General features: G+C 35.2%; 1 protein-coding gene across 1 annotated transcript in view; it reads left to right on the forward strand.

Moving 5' to 3' along the window:
• Positions 1-15,155, forward strand: part of LOC127873657 (E3 ubiquitin-protein ligase HECTD3-like) — a 46,127-nt gene that overhangs the window by 17,025 nt on the left and 13,947 nt on the right. The window contains exon 9 of the mRNA XM_052417566.1: positions 5,697-5,773. Coding sequence (XP_052273526.1) covers positions 5,697-5,773 — 77 coding nt within the window. The remainder of the gene's footprint in view (positions 1-5,696; positions 5,774-15,155) is intronic.

Genomic DNA, 15,155 nt, shown 5'->3' on the forward strand with positions numbered 1-15,155 from the left:
TTTGTGCATTTGTAACGCTGAAATATTTTCCCATCCTTAAATTTGTGCTTTTTCAATTAAATTTTTGAAACAAAAATGGTACAAAATAAGTATTGATTAATTGTTGTTATGTCCTGTCTGTCCAAATGCCTGTGAAATAACCAATTATGACAGCTTTTTTATTGAATATATTGTATTGTTCTGTCTAAGGTTAACTCTTCCAGTGCTGGAACCAAAATTTGAAGGCCTTTGCAAACAGCTTGGATCCAGATGAGACGCCACAAAATGTGGCGTCTCATCAGGATAAAAAATGTTTGCTATTTTGATAGTATTCTTTGAAAAAAATCAAAGAAAATGCTAATTTTAGAAATTCAGCAGACAACATTTTGGCAGACGACAAATTTCCCAGCATGCAAAGGGTTAAAACCCGCAATGACAGAGGTCCTGGTCTAATTGAGGTTGCTTAATGAGATGTAGAACATAGATAATAATGTTTATCACATCTTGTCAAGCCAGGGTTCTCGCAAGTTGGCGAAGACAGCAGGGAATATTAATTTCACACATTAATTTCATGAAGGCGAAATAACATCTCCCCCTATAAATGATTTACTTTGTGCCAGACATTGACTGATTAAAATCAATTAATGCGGAGTATTGGACACAGGAGAATTCTCAGCCATAAGTTGCCCCATTTACAGGTCATGTAAAGTTGGACATTCAAATGAACAGTCAGGAGCTATAAGAGTTCTTAAAATTGTCCATATATGGTGCCTAGATTAATTGCCTTGTGCTGGCTACAAATAACTATGATTCAGGACGTACGCGGCAGTTTAGTTTCACACAAATATTTTTTTACTGAAACACCGGTTGCGAAATAAGTGCAATATATTTCGGATATTCGGGTAAAAAAGAATGTAAACGATGTCAGAACAAAAGAACAACAAAACATGCTGAAAATGAACGCAAGGTACAAAAAATGGACAGTTTTTGTTCCTGAAAATGAAATACCTTTGATATGCCCCTTGAAAGGGGCCGTCCAACAGATAAAGTGTTGTATCGACGCGAAACGATATTTTGGGAAACTACGAGGATTGCTTATATAGGTAAAAAATACATACACTCTCAATATGAGCGTGGATGGTAGAGTGATATAAGCGGTAGGCTTTTTACTCCAGGAATCCAGGGGTCAGTGGTTCGAGCCCTGTTGAGGGTTACTTTTTTTCCTTTTTTAAAAATTGTATTCTTGTTTTTTTTACTGGAGATTTTTAGTTCAAATGTTTAAATTTATCAATATAAAGCATTTTAAGTATTTAATGACAAGCTTCAATACATGCCTAAATATGTTGGACGGCCCCTTGAATATATTGTATACATCGTGTTTTCAGTTATTTACTGTATTATTCTTCTTTTACTCATCTTGCTACACATAATTCGTGTTTTCATTTACATTTAAATCTACATTTTAATTGGCATACAGCAATACATGTACTAGTATGTTTTTTGACCTGCACCATGTACATGGCTTTCACTGTGTTTTAAATTGCATTTTCATACCTTCGGTAAAACTGCATTTGTGAACAAACGACATTGATGACCTATTGTTTTCTTTTTATATTTGTATTAAGTTATAACTCATTTAACATTTAGGTAAATTTGGAAAAAATCTAGGTGCAGGAAGGCACTTAAAAATGCCTTTAATGAATTTTATTCATTTTCATATGTGAAATTCTGTTGTTTTTGTTTGGGCCACGACTTTTATATTTCTTGGTTTACAAAACCGCCGACCCTAATTTTTGGAAAATGGGAAAAAAAATAAAATCGGAAAATCGTCTTTTTTTATATATTTTATTCCCGACCGCACTGAAAAACGAGCGAAACGAGAGAAAAAACGATCCGGTTTGAGAACCGTTGCGAATAAAATCAAGTAAGTACAATCAACGATTGGTTCACATATATTACAGAGATCGGGATATTTTTCAATGACACAGTATGTACCAGTCCTTTTATGGGCACTTCTCAAAATTTATTTAATTACAGACAATAGGAAAATCAGCGTCAGTAAAATGTCGACCGCATCAAAATTTATTTCCGAGTCTGTGACGCAACTATATTGTTTAACATGTTTATTATATTAAACAAACCCGATATTATAGTAGATGAAAAGGTATTACCTTGCAATTTGATAATTAGTATAAATAATCCAATAAAAAACTGCCATTATTTACGATATATGTGTTTAGGAATTTTGTAAACACGTCCGCCATAGTTTATAGGAACTGTACAGAAAGTTTGGAAATCGGAACAAATCGGTATATCTCGGAAAATCACTGCTAAATGTATTTGTCGTTTTAATGCTTAGGGCCGAGTAATTTCGGCAAATCGGAACTCAACTTGCGTAAAATACTAGCTCAATTAACCGTTAAACTCCGCCTCTGTTCTCTGCAAAAGATTCGAAGGCGGAGCTATGCAAGTGCTATTATTAAATTGGAGGATTGCAATTGAGAAACAAACGCACGATTGGTTCGGCATGTTGATTGCTAGACAAAGGAAGCCAATTTTGTCGGCGCGAAATTTGTCGCTTTATTGCTTCAGACAGCAAGCGGCTTTCCTTTGATGACGTCAAACTGTCAATTCACACAGACTGCACATTTTCGAAAGACTTTAACTGGCTCCTTGTTTACAATTCCAGTAAAAACACTTGCTAACATTAAACTTTGGATTAAATTATCAAAATAAAGCAAAAGCCAAGTTGACAAATATGATTGTATTAATTCGCGTCAGTTCAAATAAGACGTTTTGCGTTGTAAATCAACGAGTTTTCATGACAACAACAACTTTAACAAACATTACCGCGACGACGAGGGGATTGATCTACCTCGATTTTTTTTCATGGACGATGTCATAAGTCGAATAAGAGCAAACACATACTTTGTGTATGAGTAGTTTATCTTATATAAGATTTATGCAACGGGCATCGCATTGCGTAATGGTGCGCATCGAATTACGGAAATGAAGCGCAGTTTTTCGTTTTAATGGGAGAAGAACGCATGTCATTTAATGGAGTGTTTCAAATTGCCTGATGTTACAAAAGGTGCTTTTAGGTGACTCATTTCATTTGAAGATATAGATGTGTTTCATTTCATTGCATAATTTGATTTTTCGTCTCTGTGTTAAGGTTATAAAAGATATGATGTCTTTGTTCTGATGTTATTAGTATTAACTTATTTTTCCAATGTTTTTTGTTGTTTTTTTTTCGACCGCCCGATGGACCATTTTCAAAATAATTTTTGTAAACCAATAAAAAAAAAAGTCGTGGCCTTATGTTTAAAAATTGATAGAAAACATAAATCAATCGATTCATGTTATGTTTTTTTTAATTTACAGTCTAATTAAATCAGTATTACATATTTTGTGATAAATAGAGGTTGTTTTCAACACTTTTCTCAGTAATTTACTCTAGTTTTTATGTTATTATTGTTATTATGTTATGTTATTGGTGAATTGTTCTTGTTCTAAAATATGCTTGTTGTTCAAGTGCGAATTTAAAAAATGAACAACAATGGTGACACATGATTTTTTGATTTTTTTTTATCCACAACAGATGGTTCTACTTAAATACCAAAACTTATCAAAGTCTATGTGTAGCAAAATTTGCATTAAAACTGCCGCGTACATCCTTAAGCAAAGTTAAATGGCCCATTATAAAAACAATACTCAAGAATGATCAAATGGGAAGAGGTAACCTAGCTTTGGCAATAAATATGGGGCTCATTTACAGGTCAGATTGGGAATCTCTGCTGTAAAATGAGATTTTAAATGAATGTTTACTTTAAAACAAATATTTTTAACAAAATATGAATTTGATTTAACGTTGAATTGCTTAAAATTAACAAGGAAGTTAAAAGACTCTGAACATTACTGGTTTGTTACAATTGAAGTTTATTTGATACACCTGTTCAGGAAAAAAAAAAAAAGTACCATCATTATCAACAATCGACCAGAAATAAGAAAAATGTAGGTTTTATACACTTAACATGTGAAACAAGTGAAGAGATGATTAAACGCTGAACAAAAACCACTTATCCTTTAAGTTGCCGCAAAATATATTTAAAACTAAGATCTACGACGCAAATGTACCATTTCTCCCAAAGATGTTACCATTTCTCCCTATTTTGGCTTTAGGGAGAAGTGACTTCTTTCTAAATTTTGAGCCTAGCTAGACCCCTGCAAACTGATGTTATATTTCAACCTGTGAATTTTCAACTTAACCTACTATGCTTCCAAATTTATACAAACGTAAATTACTCTATGTTCTCTGAAATACAAAGTGTTTTAATTTAAAGAGTATTCACTTTCCTTGAAGCGAACGTGACGTTTGACATGTCAGCAATCATTTTGAGCACTTTCTAGCAAAATAAATTATTTCTATTACAAACACATGCAATATTATGGTAAAATATATTTTGTTTACATAATTTTTAAATATATTGGACAAGTAGTTATATTATTCAAATACTCCTGTTAGTTTTTTTCCTATATTTATGCAATTGAAACTTTTGCTAACTGTACAAGTAATCTTTTTTTTTTACAGCTTGCATAAAATATTTAAAATTCATACAAAACACTTGATTAATTTTTAAATTGTCAAAAGACATTTTAAGAACTATGATCTCCTGTACATGGATGGAAAAAGTGTACCCTGACAAACTGATTAATGGTAGAATCTGTAAATATTTACTGTGGTCATAAATGTGTGTAATGGCGGAAGGGATAAAAGCTGTAAAAAAAAAAAAAAAAAATCCTTATGTGTGTTTTTTCGTTCAAATTTTGGGCCTCCAAGGGGACCCGTTCCCAATGGAAAACATATATATTTTTCCCTAATAGGATCCAAAAAATCCCAATTGAAGGTTTATAAAAACAAAATTAAAAAAATACAAATAAATCTCAACATTTAGTTCATTTCCCATCCAGCTCTATTAACCCTTTCAGTGTGGGAACCGAATTTTAAAGGCCTTTGCAAACAGTTTGGATCCAGATGAGACGCCACAGAACGTGGCGTCTCATCAGGATCCAAACTGTTTGCTATTCTGATAATATTCTTTGAAATTTTTTTGAAGAAAATGCTAATTTTAGAAATTAAGCAGACGACATTTTAGCAGACAACAAATTTCCCAGCATGCAAAGGGTTTAGTTAAACCTTAGTAAATATTCGAATCACGTTTATTCTCATTTTTTAAGCATTTTTTAATAAAAAGATAGCAACACTTATTTCCCAATTTAAGCCAAAACAATGTGATTTTTCACAATCCAAAGGGACCCGGTCCAATCTCCAAAATGGTGAAAAAGCTGTCGTTTAAAATTAGTGATTCCACAGTATAAGTTATATCATTTAATTAACCTGATGAACAGAAGGAAAAGTTTATTTTATGATATTATGATTTTAATTTATGTGGACGTTTTACAAAAGAAGACAATCCAAAGTCAGGAATTAGGAAGTAAAAGTTTGTATATGAAAACAATCCAAATACCCTGACTTTGCAACTAGATGAATAATGTAACAACATTACTAACAAATACGTGAGGATTTAGGGAAATATATAATACTTTGACAAACCTACATATACAAACCTTTCCTTTATGTGCCCTTGTTGCAATAGTCGAAAACAAACAATACTTTATTTTCTGGCTCAATACTAGTGTGGTGATTTCTTTTTCAGTTTGTCCGCCAACTGTTGCCGCTTTCAAAGAAAAGACTCACCTTAATTGAAACATGCTTGAAAGAGACAGCTCTTAAGTGAGTAACTTTTCAACAACATATGTTGCTCATGTGCATAAATATATAGCTAAAGAAACTTCAGCGTACAGTTTATATAGTATTGACAGACCTGTACGCTGAAGCGAACCCCGTATTGAAAGTCAACCAGAGTTGTAACATATTTATGTCACGCTATAAATCAAAGACAGTTCATTTTCTTGGATACATTTCTTCATATATTGGTGAATGAATATAAATTACTGCATCGAGGATTATTTTAAGGTTCAAATGTTCCAAATGCATCTTACAATAGATGAAAATAACTCTCATCAGACTGAAATTCACAATTTTGACGCCATTGTCGCTTTGTCACGTGACGAGTTGTCATTTAGATACTTTTGGATCGACCTTGACATTTTTTGCTGAAATTGTAAATATAACTTTCGTTTTCTGAAATCTATTATTTGTGATTAACAACTTACGTCTGGTGGATTAAACACTGATTTCAATGTGAATTTGGTAATTTTAATTAGTTTTTACTTTGAGTTTGTATTTACACGACAATTTGTTTGCAAAACAAGCAAGAATAATTTAAAATACCGGGAAATGTCATTCTGCATTTGAAAACACTTGAGCACATGGTAATGTTACTAAAAATAGAAATAACATCATATGACCATGAAATCTCGGGAGATTCGCATTTCAATCATGTCTGTTGCATCGCTGTTTTTCTCGATATGTTAGAGCAGAAAAGATAAATTTTAAATGTTTTAGGTAGTATTTTGTGAAAGAATATATCAATTAAATGTAAAAAATGTCAATCTTTCCGATCAAGTGGCTGATTTGGGCCGATAACTGCATTTAAAAGCTGTTTTGGACTGGTCTTTGTTAACTGTCAACTTTTCGGGAATTTCTGGTTGACTTTCCTAACGGGGTTGGTCCATAACTTTAATGTCGCGCCAGTCAAAAATCATAAAAAGCGACTTTTAAAGTTATGGTAGCCAGAACTAATAAATATATGAATGTTTTGGATTTATTTAGAATTAATCAATCAAAGGATTTTTACTAAGTTATTTAATGTTAGTTATTTCTTAAGCAGTTTTTTTTACCCATGTGTGATATTAATGATCTGGATGTCAAACCAGCTGAGACAAAAATCATTTTCATAATTTCAAACAATGTTATTCTAAAAGGCCCCCCCCCCCCCCCTTGTAATATAACTTTTCTTACCTTGTTCATAATTCTTGTTTTTAGCTCACCTTTCACAAAGTAACATGGTGAGCTTATGTGATCGTGTGATGTCCGGCGTCTGTTGTGTGTGCGTGCGTGTGTGCGTCCGTCCGTCCGTCAACAATTTGTTTGTGTAGACAGTAGAGGTCACAGTTTTCATCCAATCTTTATGAAATTTTGTCAGAATCTTTATCTTGATGAAATCTGGGTTGGGATTGTATTTGGGTCATCTGGGGTCAAAAACTAGGTCTCTAGGTCAAAAACTAGGTCACATAATAGGTCAAATAATAGAAAAACCTTGTGTAGACAATAGAGGTCACAGTTTTCATCCAATCTTTATAAAATTTGGTCAGAATGTTTATCTTGATGAAATCTGGGTTGGGATTGTATTTGGGTCATCTAGGGTCAAAAACTAGGGCACTAGGTAAAAAACTAGGTCAAATAATAGAAAAACCTTGTGTAGACAGTAGAGGTCACAGTTTTCATCCAATCTTTATGAAATTTGGTGACAATGTTAATCTTGATATAATCTGGGTTGGTAATGTATTTGGGTCATCTTGGGTCAAAAACTAGGTCTCTAGGTCAAAAATAGGTCAAATAATAGAAAAACCTAGTGAAGACAGTAGAGGTCACAGTTTTCATCCAATCTTTATGAAATTTGGTCAGAATGTTTATCTTGATATAATCTGGGTTGGAATAGTATTTGGGTCATCTGAGGTCAGAACTAGGTCACTAGGTCAAATAATAGAAAAACCGTAAACAATTTGTTTGTGCAGACAGTAGAGGTCACAGTTTTCATCCAGTCTTTATGAAATTTGGTCAGAATGTTTATCTTGATGACTTCTGGGTTGGGATTGTATTTGGGTCACCTGGGGTCAAAAACTAGGTCACTAGGTCAAATAATAGAAAAACCTTGTGTAGACAAAAGAGATCACAGTCTTCATCTAATCTTTATGATATGTGGTCAGAATGTTTATCTTGATGAAATCTGGGTTTGGATTGTATTTGGTTAATCAGGTGAGTGATTCAGGGCCATCATGGCCTTCTTGTTAATTTGGTTTAGCCATGTCCCATGCAGACCATGTATTTTTCCAAATTATGTCATTAGTTTTTCATATTAGGTTAGTAATATTAAATGATATCAAGAGAATAAACAAGGCGCTAATTTAATTTTAATGAAGCATTTTTAGCTCACCTGTCACGAAGTGACATGGTGAGCTTATGTGACCGTGTGATGTCCGTTGTGTGTGCGTGTGTGCGTGCGTCCGTCAACAATTTGTTTGTGTGGACAGTAGAGGTCACAGTTTTCATCCAATTTTTATGAAATTTGGTCAGAATGTTTATTAGCTCCACTGGCCAGAGGCCAGCGGGGCTTATGTCATTTTCCTGTGTCCGTCGTGCGTGTGTACGTGCCTTAACTTTTTATCCCCCGCCAGAGGCGGAGGGATATTGTTTTGGCGTTGTCCGTCCGTCCGGCACTTTTGTGTCCAGAGCCATATCTTGGAAGTGCTTTGGCAGATTTCATTGAAACTTCGTACGAGTATATATATATGCATAAGAGGATGATGCACGCCAAATGGCATTGTACATCATCTGTTAAAAACAGAGTTATGGCCCTTTGTATCTTGAAAAAATGCTTTTTACTATAGGCACTTTTGTGTCCGGAGCCATATCTTGGAAGTGCTTTGGCGGATTTCATTGAAACTTGGTATGAGTATTTATATATGCATAAGAGGATGATGCACGCCAAATGGCATTGTACATCATCTGTTAAAAACAGAGTTATGGCCCTTTTTATCTTGAAATATGCTTTTTTCTATAGGCACTTTTGTGTCCGGAGCCATATCTTGGAAGTGCTTTGGCGGATTTCATTGAAACTTGGTATGAGTATATATATGCATAAGAGGATGATGCACGCCAAATGGCATTGTATACCATCAGTTAAAAGCAGAGTTATAGCCCTTTGTATCTTGAAAAAATGCTTTTTACTATAGGCACTTTTGTGTCCGGAGCCATATCTTGGAAGTGCTTTGGCGTATTTCATTGAAACTTGGTATGAGTATATATCCCCCGCCAGAGGTAGAGGGATATTGTTTTGGCGTTGTCTGGCTGTCCGTCTTGCTGTCCGTCCGTCACTTTTGTGTCCAGAGCCATATCTTGGAAGTGCTTTGGCGTATGTCATTGAAACTTCATATGAGTATATATATATGCATAAGAGGATGATTCACGCCAAATGGCATTGTACACCATCTGTTAAAACCAGAGTTATGGCCCTCTGTCTTAGTTTTAAGTTATTGTCCTCCGTCCGTCCATCTGTCAGTATGTTCATCCATCCCATTTGCACCCATCCTGAAACAAAGCATATGTTGCAGGGAATATCAATTCTACGAATTTGCTTGTTCTTCAAACATCTTCTTCTCCTAAACTACAAGTCCAATTCTGATAAAACTTCTCACAAATGTTCCTGGGGTGAACCTCTTTCAAATTCGTTGAAATAATGCCCCTGGGGTCAAATTTGACCCTGCCCCGGGGGTCACAAAATTGAAAATTTACTTTTATAAGGCCTATTTTGTGAAAACTTTCAAAATCTCCTCCATAACCATTGGGCCTAGGGCTATCAAATTTGGTATGTAGAGACATCTAATAGTCCTCTACCAAATTTGTTCAAATTATGCCCCTGGGGTCAAATTTGACCTTGCCCTGAGGGTCACACAAATGAACATATGCTTATATAAAGCCTATTTTGGTCAAACTTTAAAAATCTTCCTGTCCATAACCATTGGGCCTAGGGCTACCAAATTCAGTATGTAGTGACATCTAATAGTTCTCTACTTAGTTTGTTTAAATTATGCCCCTGGGGTCAAATTTGACCCTGCCCCAGGGGTCACAAAAATGAACATATGCTTAAATAAGGCCTATTTTGTGCAAACTTAAAAAATTGCTTGTCCATAACCGAATGGCATAGGGCTACCAAATTTGGTATGTGGTGACATCTAATAGTCCTCTTCTAAATTTGTTCAAATTATGCCCCTGGAGTCAAATTTGACCCTGCCCCTGGGGTCACAAAAATGAAAATATGCTTATATAAAGCCTATTTTGTGCAAACTTTAAAATTCTACTTGTCCATAACTGTAGGCTCTAGGGCTACCAAATTCCGTATGTAGTGACATCTATTAGTTCTCTACTTAGTTTGTACAAATGATGCCCCTGGGGTCAAATTTGACCCTGCCCTGGGGGTCACAAAAATGAACATATGCTTATATAAAGCCTATTTTGTGCAAACTTTTAAAATCTTTCGGTCCATAACCGTAGGGCCTAGGGCTACCAAATTTGATTTGTAGTGACATCAAATAGTTCTCTTCTTAGTTTGTTCAAATTATGCCCCTGGGGTCAAATTTGACCGTGCCCCGGCGTCAAAAAATGAACATACGTTAAATAAGGACTATTTTGTGCAAACTTTAAAAATCTACTTGTCCATAACCGTATGGCATAGGGCTACCACATTTGGTATGTAGTGACATCTTATAGTTCTCTAACAAATTTGTTCAAATTAAGCCCCTGGGGTCAAATTTGACCCTGCCCCGGGGGTCACAAAAATGAACATATTATTATATAAAGCCTATTTTGTGCAAACTTTGAAAATCTACTTGTCCATAACCATCCGGCTTATTTCTACCAAATTTGGTATGTATTAAAATCTTAAAGTTTTCTACCAAGTTTTTTCAAATAATGCCCCTGGGGTCAAATTTGACCCTGTCCCGGGGGTCACAAAAATGAACATATGCTTAAATAAGGCCTATTTTGTGCAAACTTTAAAAATCTTCTTGTTCATAATTATAGAGCCTAGGGCTACTAAATTTGGTATGTAGTGACATCTAATAGTCCTCTACCAAATTTGTTCAAATTATTCCCCTGGGCTTAAATTTGACCCTGCCCCAGGGGTCACAAAACTGAACATATGCTTATATAAAGCCTCTTTTGTGCAAACTTTAAAAATCTTTAAGTCCATAACCATTGGGCCTAGGGCTACCAAATTTGGTATGTAGTGACATCTTATAGTTCTCTACCAAGTTTGTTCAAATTATGCCCCTGGGGTCAAATTTGTATATAAAAATGCTCACCCTTCCAACTTTAAGCACCTAGTGGGACGAGGGATAGAAAGAGAATGTCACATGCTTAAGTACATTTCAACCCATGAGCATTGCACGCTTTTTTCACATTCAAAACAGTGGAGCGATACAGGGCAATCATGGCCTTCTTGTCTTGATGAAATCTGGTTTGGGATTGTATTTGGGTCATCTGGGGTCAAAAACTAGGTCACTAGGTCAAAAACTAGGTCACATAATAGGTCAAATAATAAAAAAACCTTGTGTAGACAATAGAGGTCACAGTTTTCATCCAATCTTAATGAAATTTGGTCAGAATGTTTATCTTGATGAAATCTGGGTTGGGATTGTATTTGGGTCATCTGGGGTCAAAAACTAGGTCACTAGGTCAAATTATTGAAAAATCATCAACAATTTGTTTGTGTAGACAGTAGAGGTCACAGTTTTCATCCAATGTTTATAAAATTTGGTCAGAATGTTTATCTTAATGAAATCTGGGTTGGGATTGTATTTGGGTCATCTGGGGTCAACAAATAGGTCACTAGGTCAAAAACTAGGGCAAATAATAGAAAAACCTTGTGTAGACAATAGAGGTCGCAGTTTTCATCCAATCTTTATGAAATTCGGTCAGAATGTTTATCTTGATAAAATCTGGGTTGGGATTGTATTTTGGTCATCTGAGGTCAAAAACTAGGTCACTAGGTCACATAATAGAAAAACTGTCAACAATTTGTTTGTGTAGACAGTAGAGGTCACAGTTTTTATTAGGGATGCAAGAGGTTAACCGGTTAACCTACCTAAATGACCAGTTAACCAGTTACATTTTTGGGAAAAGGTTAATCTGGAAAAATAATGCTTTTTTCTTGGAATAATATTTTCTCTTTTTCATTGTGCAGTTCGTATGATTTTACGTTTTGTGCGCGACATATTGCCAATTTTTGCTGGCGACTAGTAAGAACAACATACCTCACCATCGACAGTAGTCAATAACGTGTGAACAAACAAGGCAATAGAGCAATAAATAAATACCTTTGTGGAAACAAACAGGGGCTACGTTTTGATTATTGGCTCTTTTGTTTGTTTAACTCGCGACAATTTAACTAGTGAACTGCTGTTAGTGGGGGGCTATTAGCGAAGACACAATTGACACGTGTATCGAACTCGCGATCCAATATAGTTGAGAATTATGGCTTATTTTGATGTTTTGTTAACCAATATCCAACACTGATTGCTCGCGAAAATAAAGTACCGCTATAAAAAGGAATAGTTTTATGAATAATCGCAGTGGTAGTTAAAATCTTGTTGAGTTAACGTATTATTTGTTCCATCAGAAATGTAAATAATTGTTAGCAATTTACGTCATCCACGATGTCACCGCTACCGTCTGAGGCAAGTTTTATTAAAGAAAGCTAACAGTTAACTTAATTTAATAAATACACATTTATTACTAACTTAAACAGAATAAACCATGAAACACACCATTTGTGAGCAATACGACGCAAGATTGGGATTGTATTTGGGTCACCTGGGGTCAAAAACTAGGTCAATAGGTCAAATATTAGAAAAACCTTGTGTAGAAAATAGAGGTCACAGTTTTCATCCAATCTTTATGAAATTTGGTCAGAATGTTTATCTTGATGAAATCTGGGTTGGGATTGTATTTGGTTAGTCAGGTTAGCGATTCAGGGCCATCATGGCCCTCTTTTTTATGAAGAACATCTGTGGGGACGAAAAATAAATATTTTCTCACAATTTAAGCAATAAGTTATTTAAACATTTGATTTTGGCCTCGCTCTGAGAAAATCGGGTTTAATACAGGTGTATAAAGTGTTGTCCCAGATATAGGGTTTAATACAGGTGTATAAAGTGTTGTCCCAGATATAGGGTTTAATACAGGTGTATAAAGTGTTGTCCCAGATATAGGGTTTAATACAGGTGTATAAAGTGTTGTCCCAGATATAGGGTTTAATCCAGGTGTATAAAGGGTTGTCCCAGATATAGGGTTTAATACAGGTGTATAAAGTGTTGTCCCAGATATAGGGTTTAATACAGGTGTATAAAGTGTTGTCCCAGATATAGGGTTTAATACAGGTGTATAAAGTGTTGTCCCAGATATAGGGTTTAATACAGGTGTATAAAGTGTTGTCCCAGATATCGGGTTTAATACAGGTGTATAAAGTGTTGTCCCAGATATAGGGTTTAATACAGGTGTATAAAGTGTTGTCCCAGATATCGGGTTTAATATAGGTGTATAAAGTGTTGTCCCAGATATAGGGTTTAATACAGGTGTATAAAGTGTTGTCCCAGATATCGGGTTTAATACAGGTGTATAAAGTGTTGTCCCAGATATAGGGTTTAATACAGGTGTATAAAGTGTTGTCCCAGATATCGGGTTTAATATAGGTGTATAAAGTGTTGTCCCAGATATAGGGTTTAATACAGGTGTATAAAGTGTTGTCCCAGATATCGGGTTTAATACAGGTGTATAAAGTGTTGTCCCAGATATCGGGTTTAATACAGGTGTATAAAGTGTTGTCCCAGATATAGGGTTTAATACAGGTGTATAAAGTGTTGTCTCAGATATAGGGTTTAATACAGGTGTATAAAGTGTTGTCCCAGATATAGGGTTTAATACAGGTGTATAAAGTGTTGTCCCAGATATCGGGTTTAATATAGGTGTATAAAGTGTTGTCCCAGATATAGGGTTTAATACAGGTGTATAAAGTGTTGTCCCAGATATCGGGTTTAATACAGGTGTATAAAGTGTTGTCCCAGATATCGGGTTTAATACAGGTGTATAAAGTGTTGTCTCAGATATAGGGTTTAATACAGGTGTATAAAGTGTTGTCCCAGATATAGGGTTTAATACAGGTGTATAAAGTGTTGTCTCAGATATAGGGTTTAATACAGGTGTATAAAGTGTTGTCCCAGATATAGGGTTTAATACAGGTGTATAAAGTGTTGTCCCAGATATCGGGTTTAATACAGGTGTATAAAGTGTTGTCCCAGATATCGGGTTTAATACAGGTGTATAAAGTGTTGTCCCAGATATCGGGTTTAATACAGGTGTATAAAGTGTTGTCCCAGATATCGGGTTTAATACAGGTGTATAAAGTGTTGTCCCAGATATCGGGTTTAATACAGGTGTATAAAGTGTTGTCCCAGATATCGGGTTTAATACAGGTGTATAAAGTGTTGTCCCAGATATCGGGTTTAATACAGGTGTATAAAGTGTTGTCCCAGATATAGGGTTTAATACAGGTGTATAAAGTGTTGTCCCAGATATAGGGTTTAATACAGGTGTATAAAGTGTTGTCCCAGATATCGGGTTTAATACAGGTGTATAAAGTGTTGTCCCAGATATCGGGTTTAATACAGGTGTATAAAGTGTTGTCCCAGATATCGGGTTTAATACAGGTGTATAAAGTGTTGTCCCAGATATCGGGTTTAATACAGGTGTATAAAGTGTTGTCCCAGATATAGGGTTTAATACAGGTGTATAAAGTGTTGTCCCAGATATAGGGTTTAATACAGGTGTATAAAGTGTTGTCCCAGATATCGGGTTTAATACAGGTGTATAAAGTGTTGTCCCAGATATAGGGTTTAATACAGGTGTATAAAGTGTTTGTCCCAGATATAGGGTTTAATACAGGTGTATAAAGTGTTGTCCCAGATATCGGGTTTAATCCAGGTGTATAAAGTGTTGTCCCAGATATCGGGTTTAATCCAGGTGTATAAAGTGTTGTCCCAGATATCGGGTTTAATACAGGTGTATAAAGTGTTGTCCCAGATATCGGGTTTAATACAGGTGTATAAAGTGTTGTCCCAGATATAGGGTTTAATACAGGTGTATAAAGTGTTGTCCCAGATATAGGGTTTAATACAGGTGTATAAAGTGTTGTCCCAGATATCGGGTTTAATACAGGTGTATTAAGTGTTGTCCCAGATATCGGGTTTAATACGGGTGTATAAAGTGTTGTCCCAGATATCGGGTTTAATACAGGTGTATAAAGTGTTGTCCCAGATATCGGGTTTAATACAGGTGTATAAAGTGTTGTCCCAGATATCGGGTTTAATACAGGTGT

The sequence above is a fragment of the Dreissena polymorpha genome, chromosome 3 (genome assembly GCF_020536995.1).
Source record: "Dreissena polymorpha isolate Duluth1 chromosome 3, UMN_Dpol_1.0, whole genome shotgun sequence".
Taxonomy (NCBI): Eukaryota; Metazoa; Mollusca; class Bivalvia; order Myida; family Dreissenidae; genus Dreissena; species Dreissena polymorpha.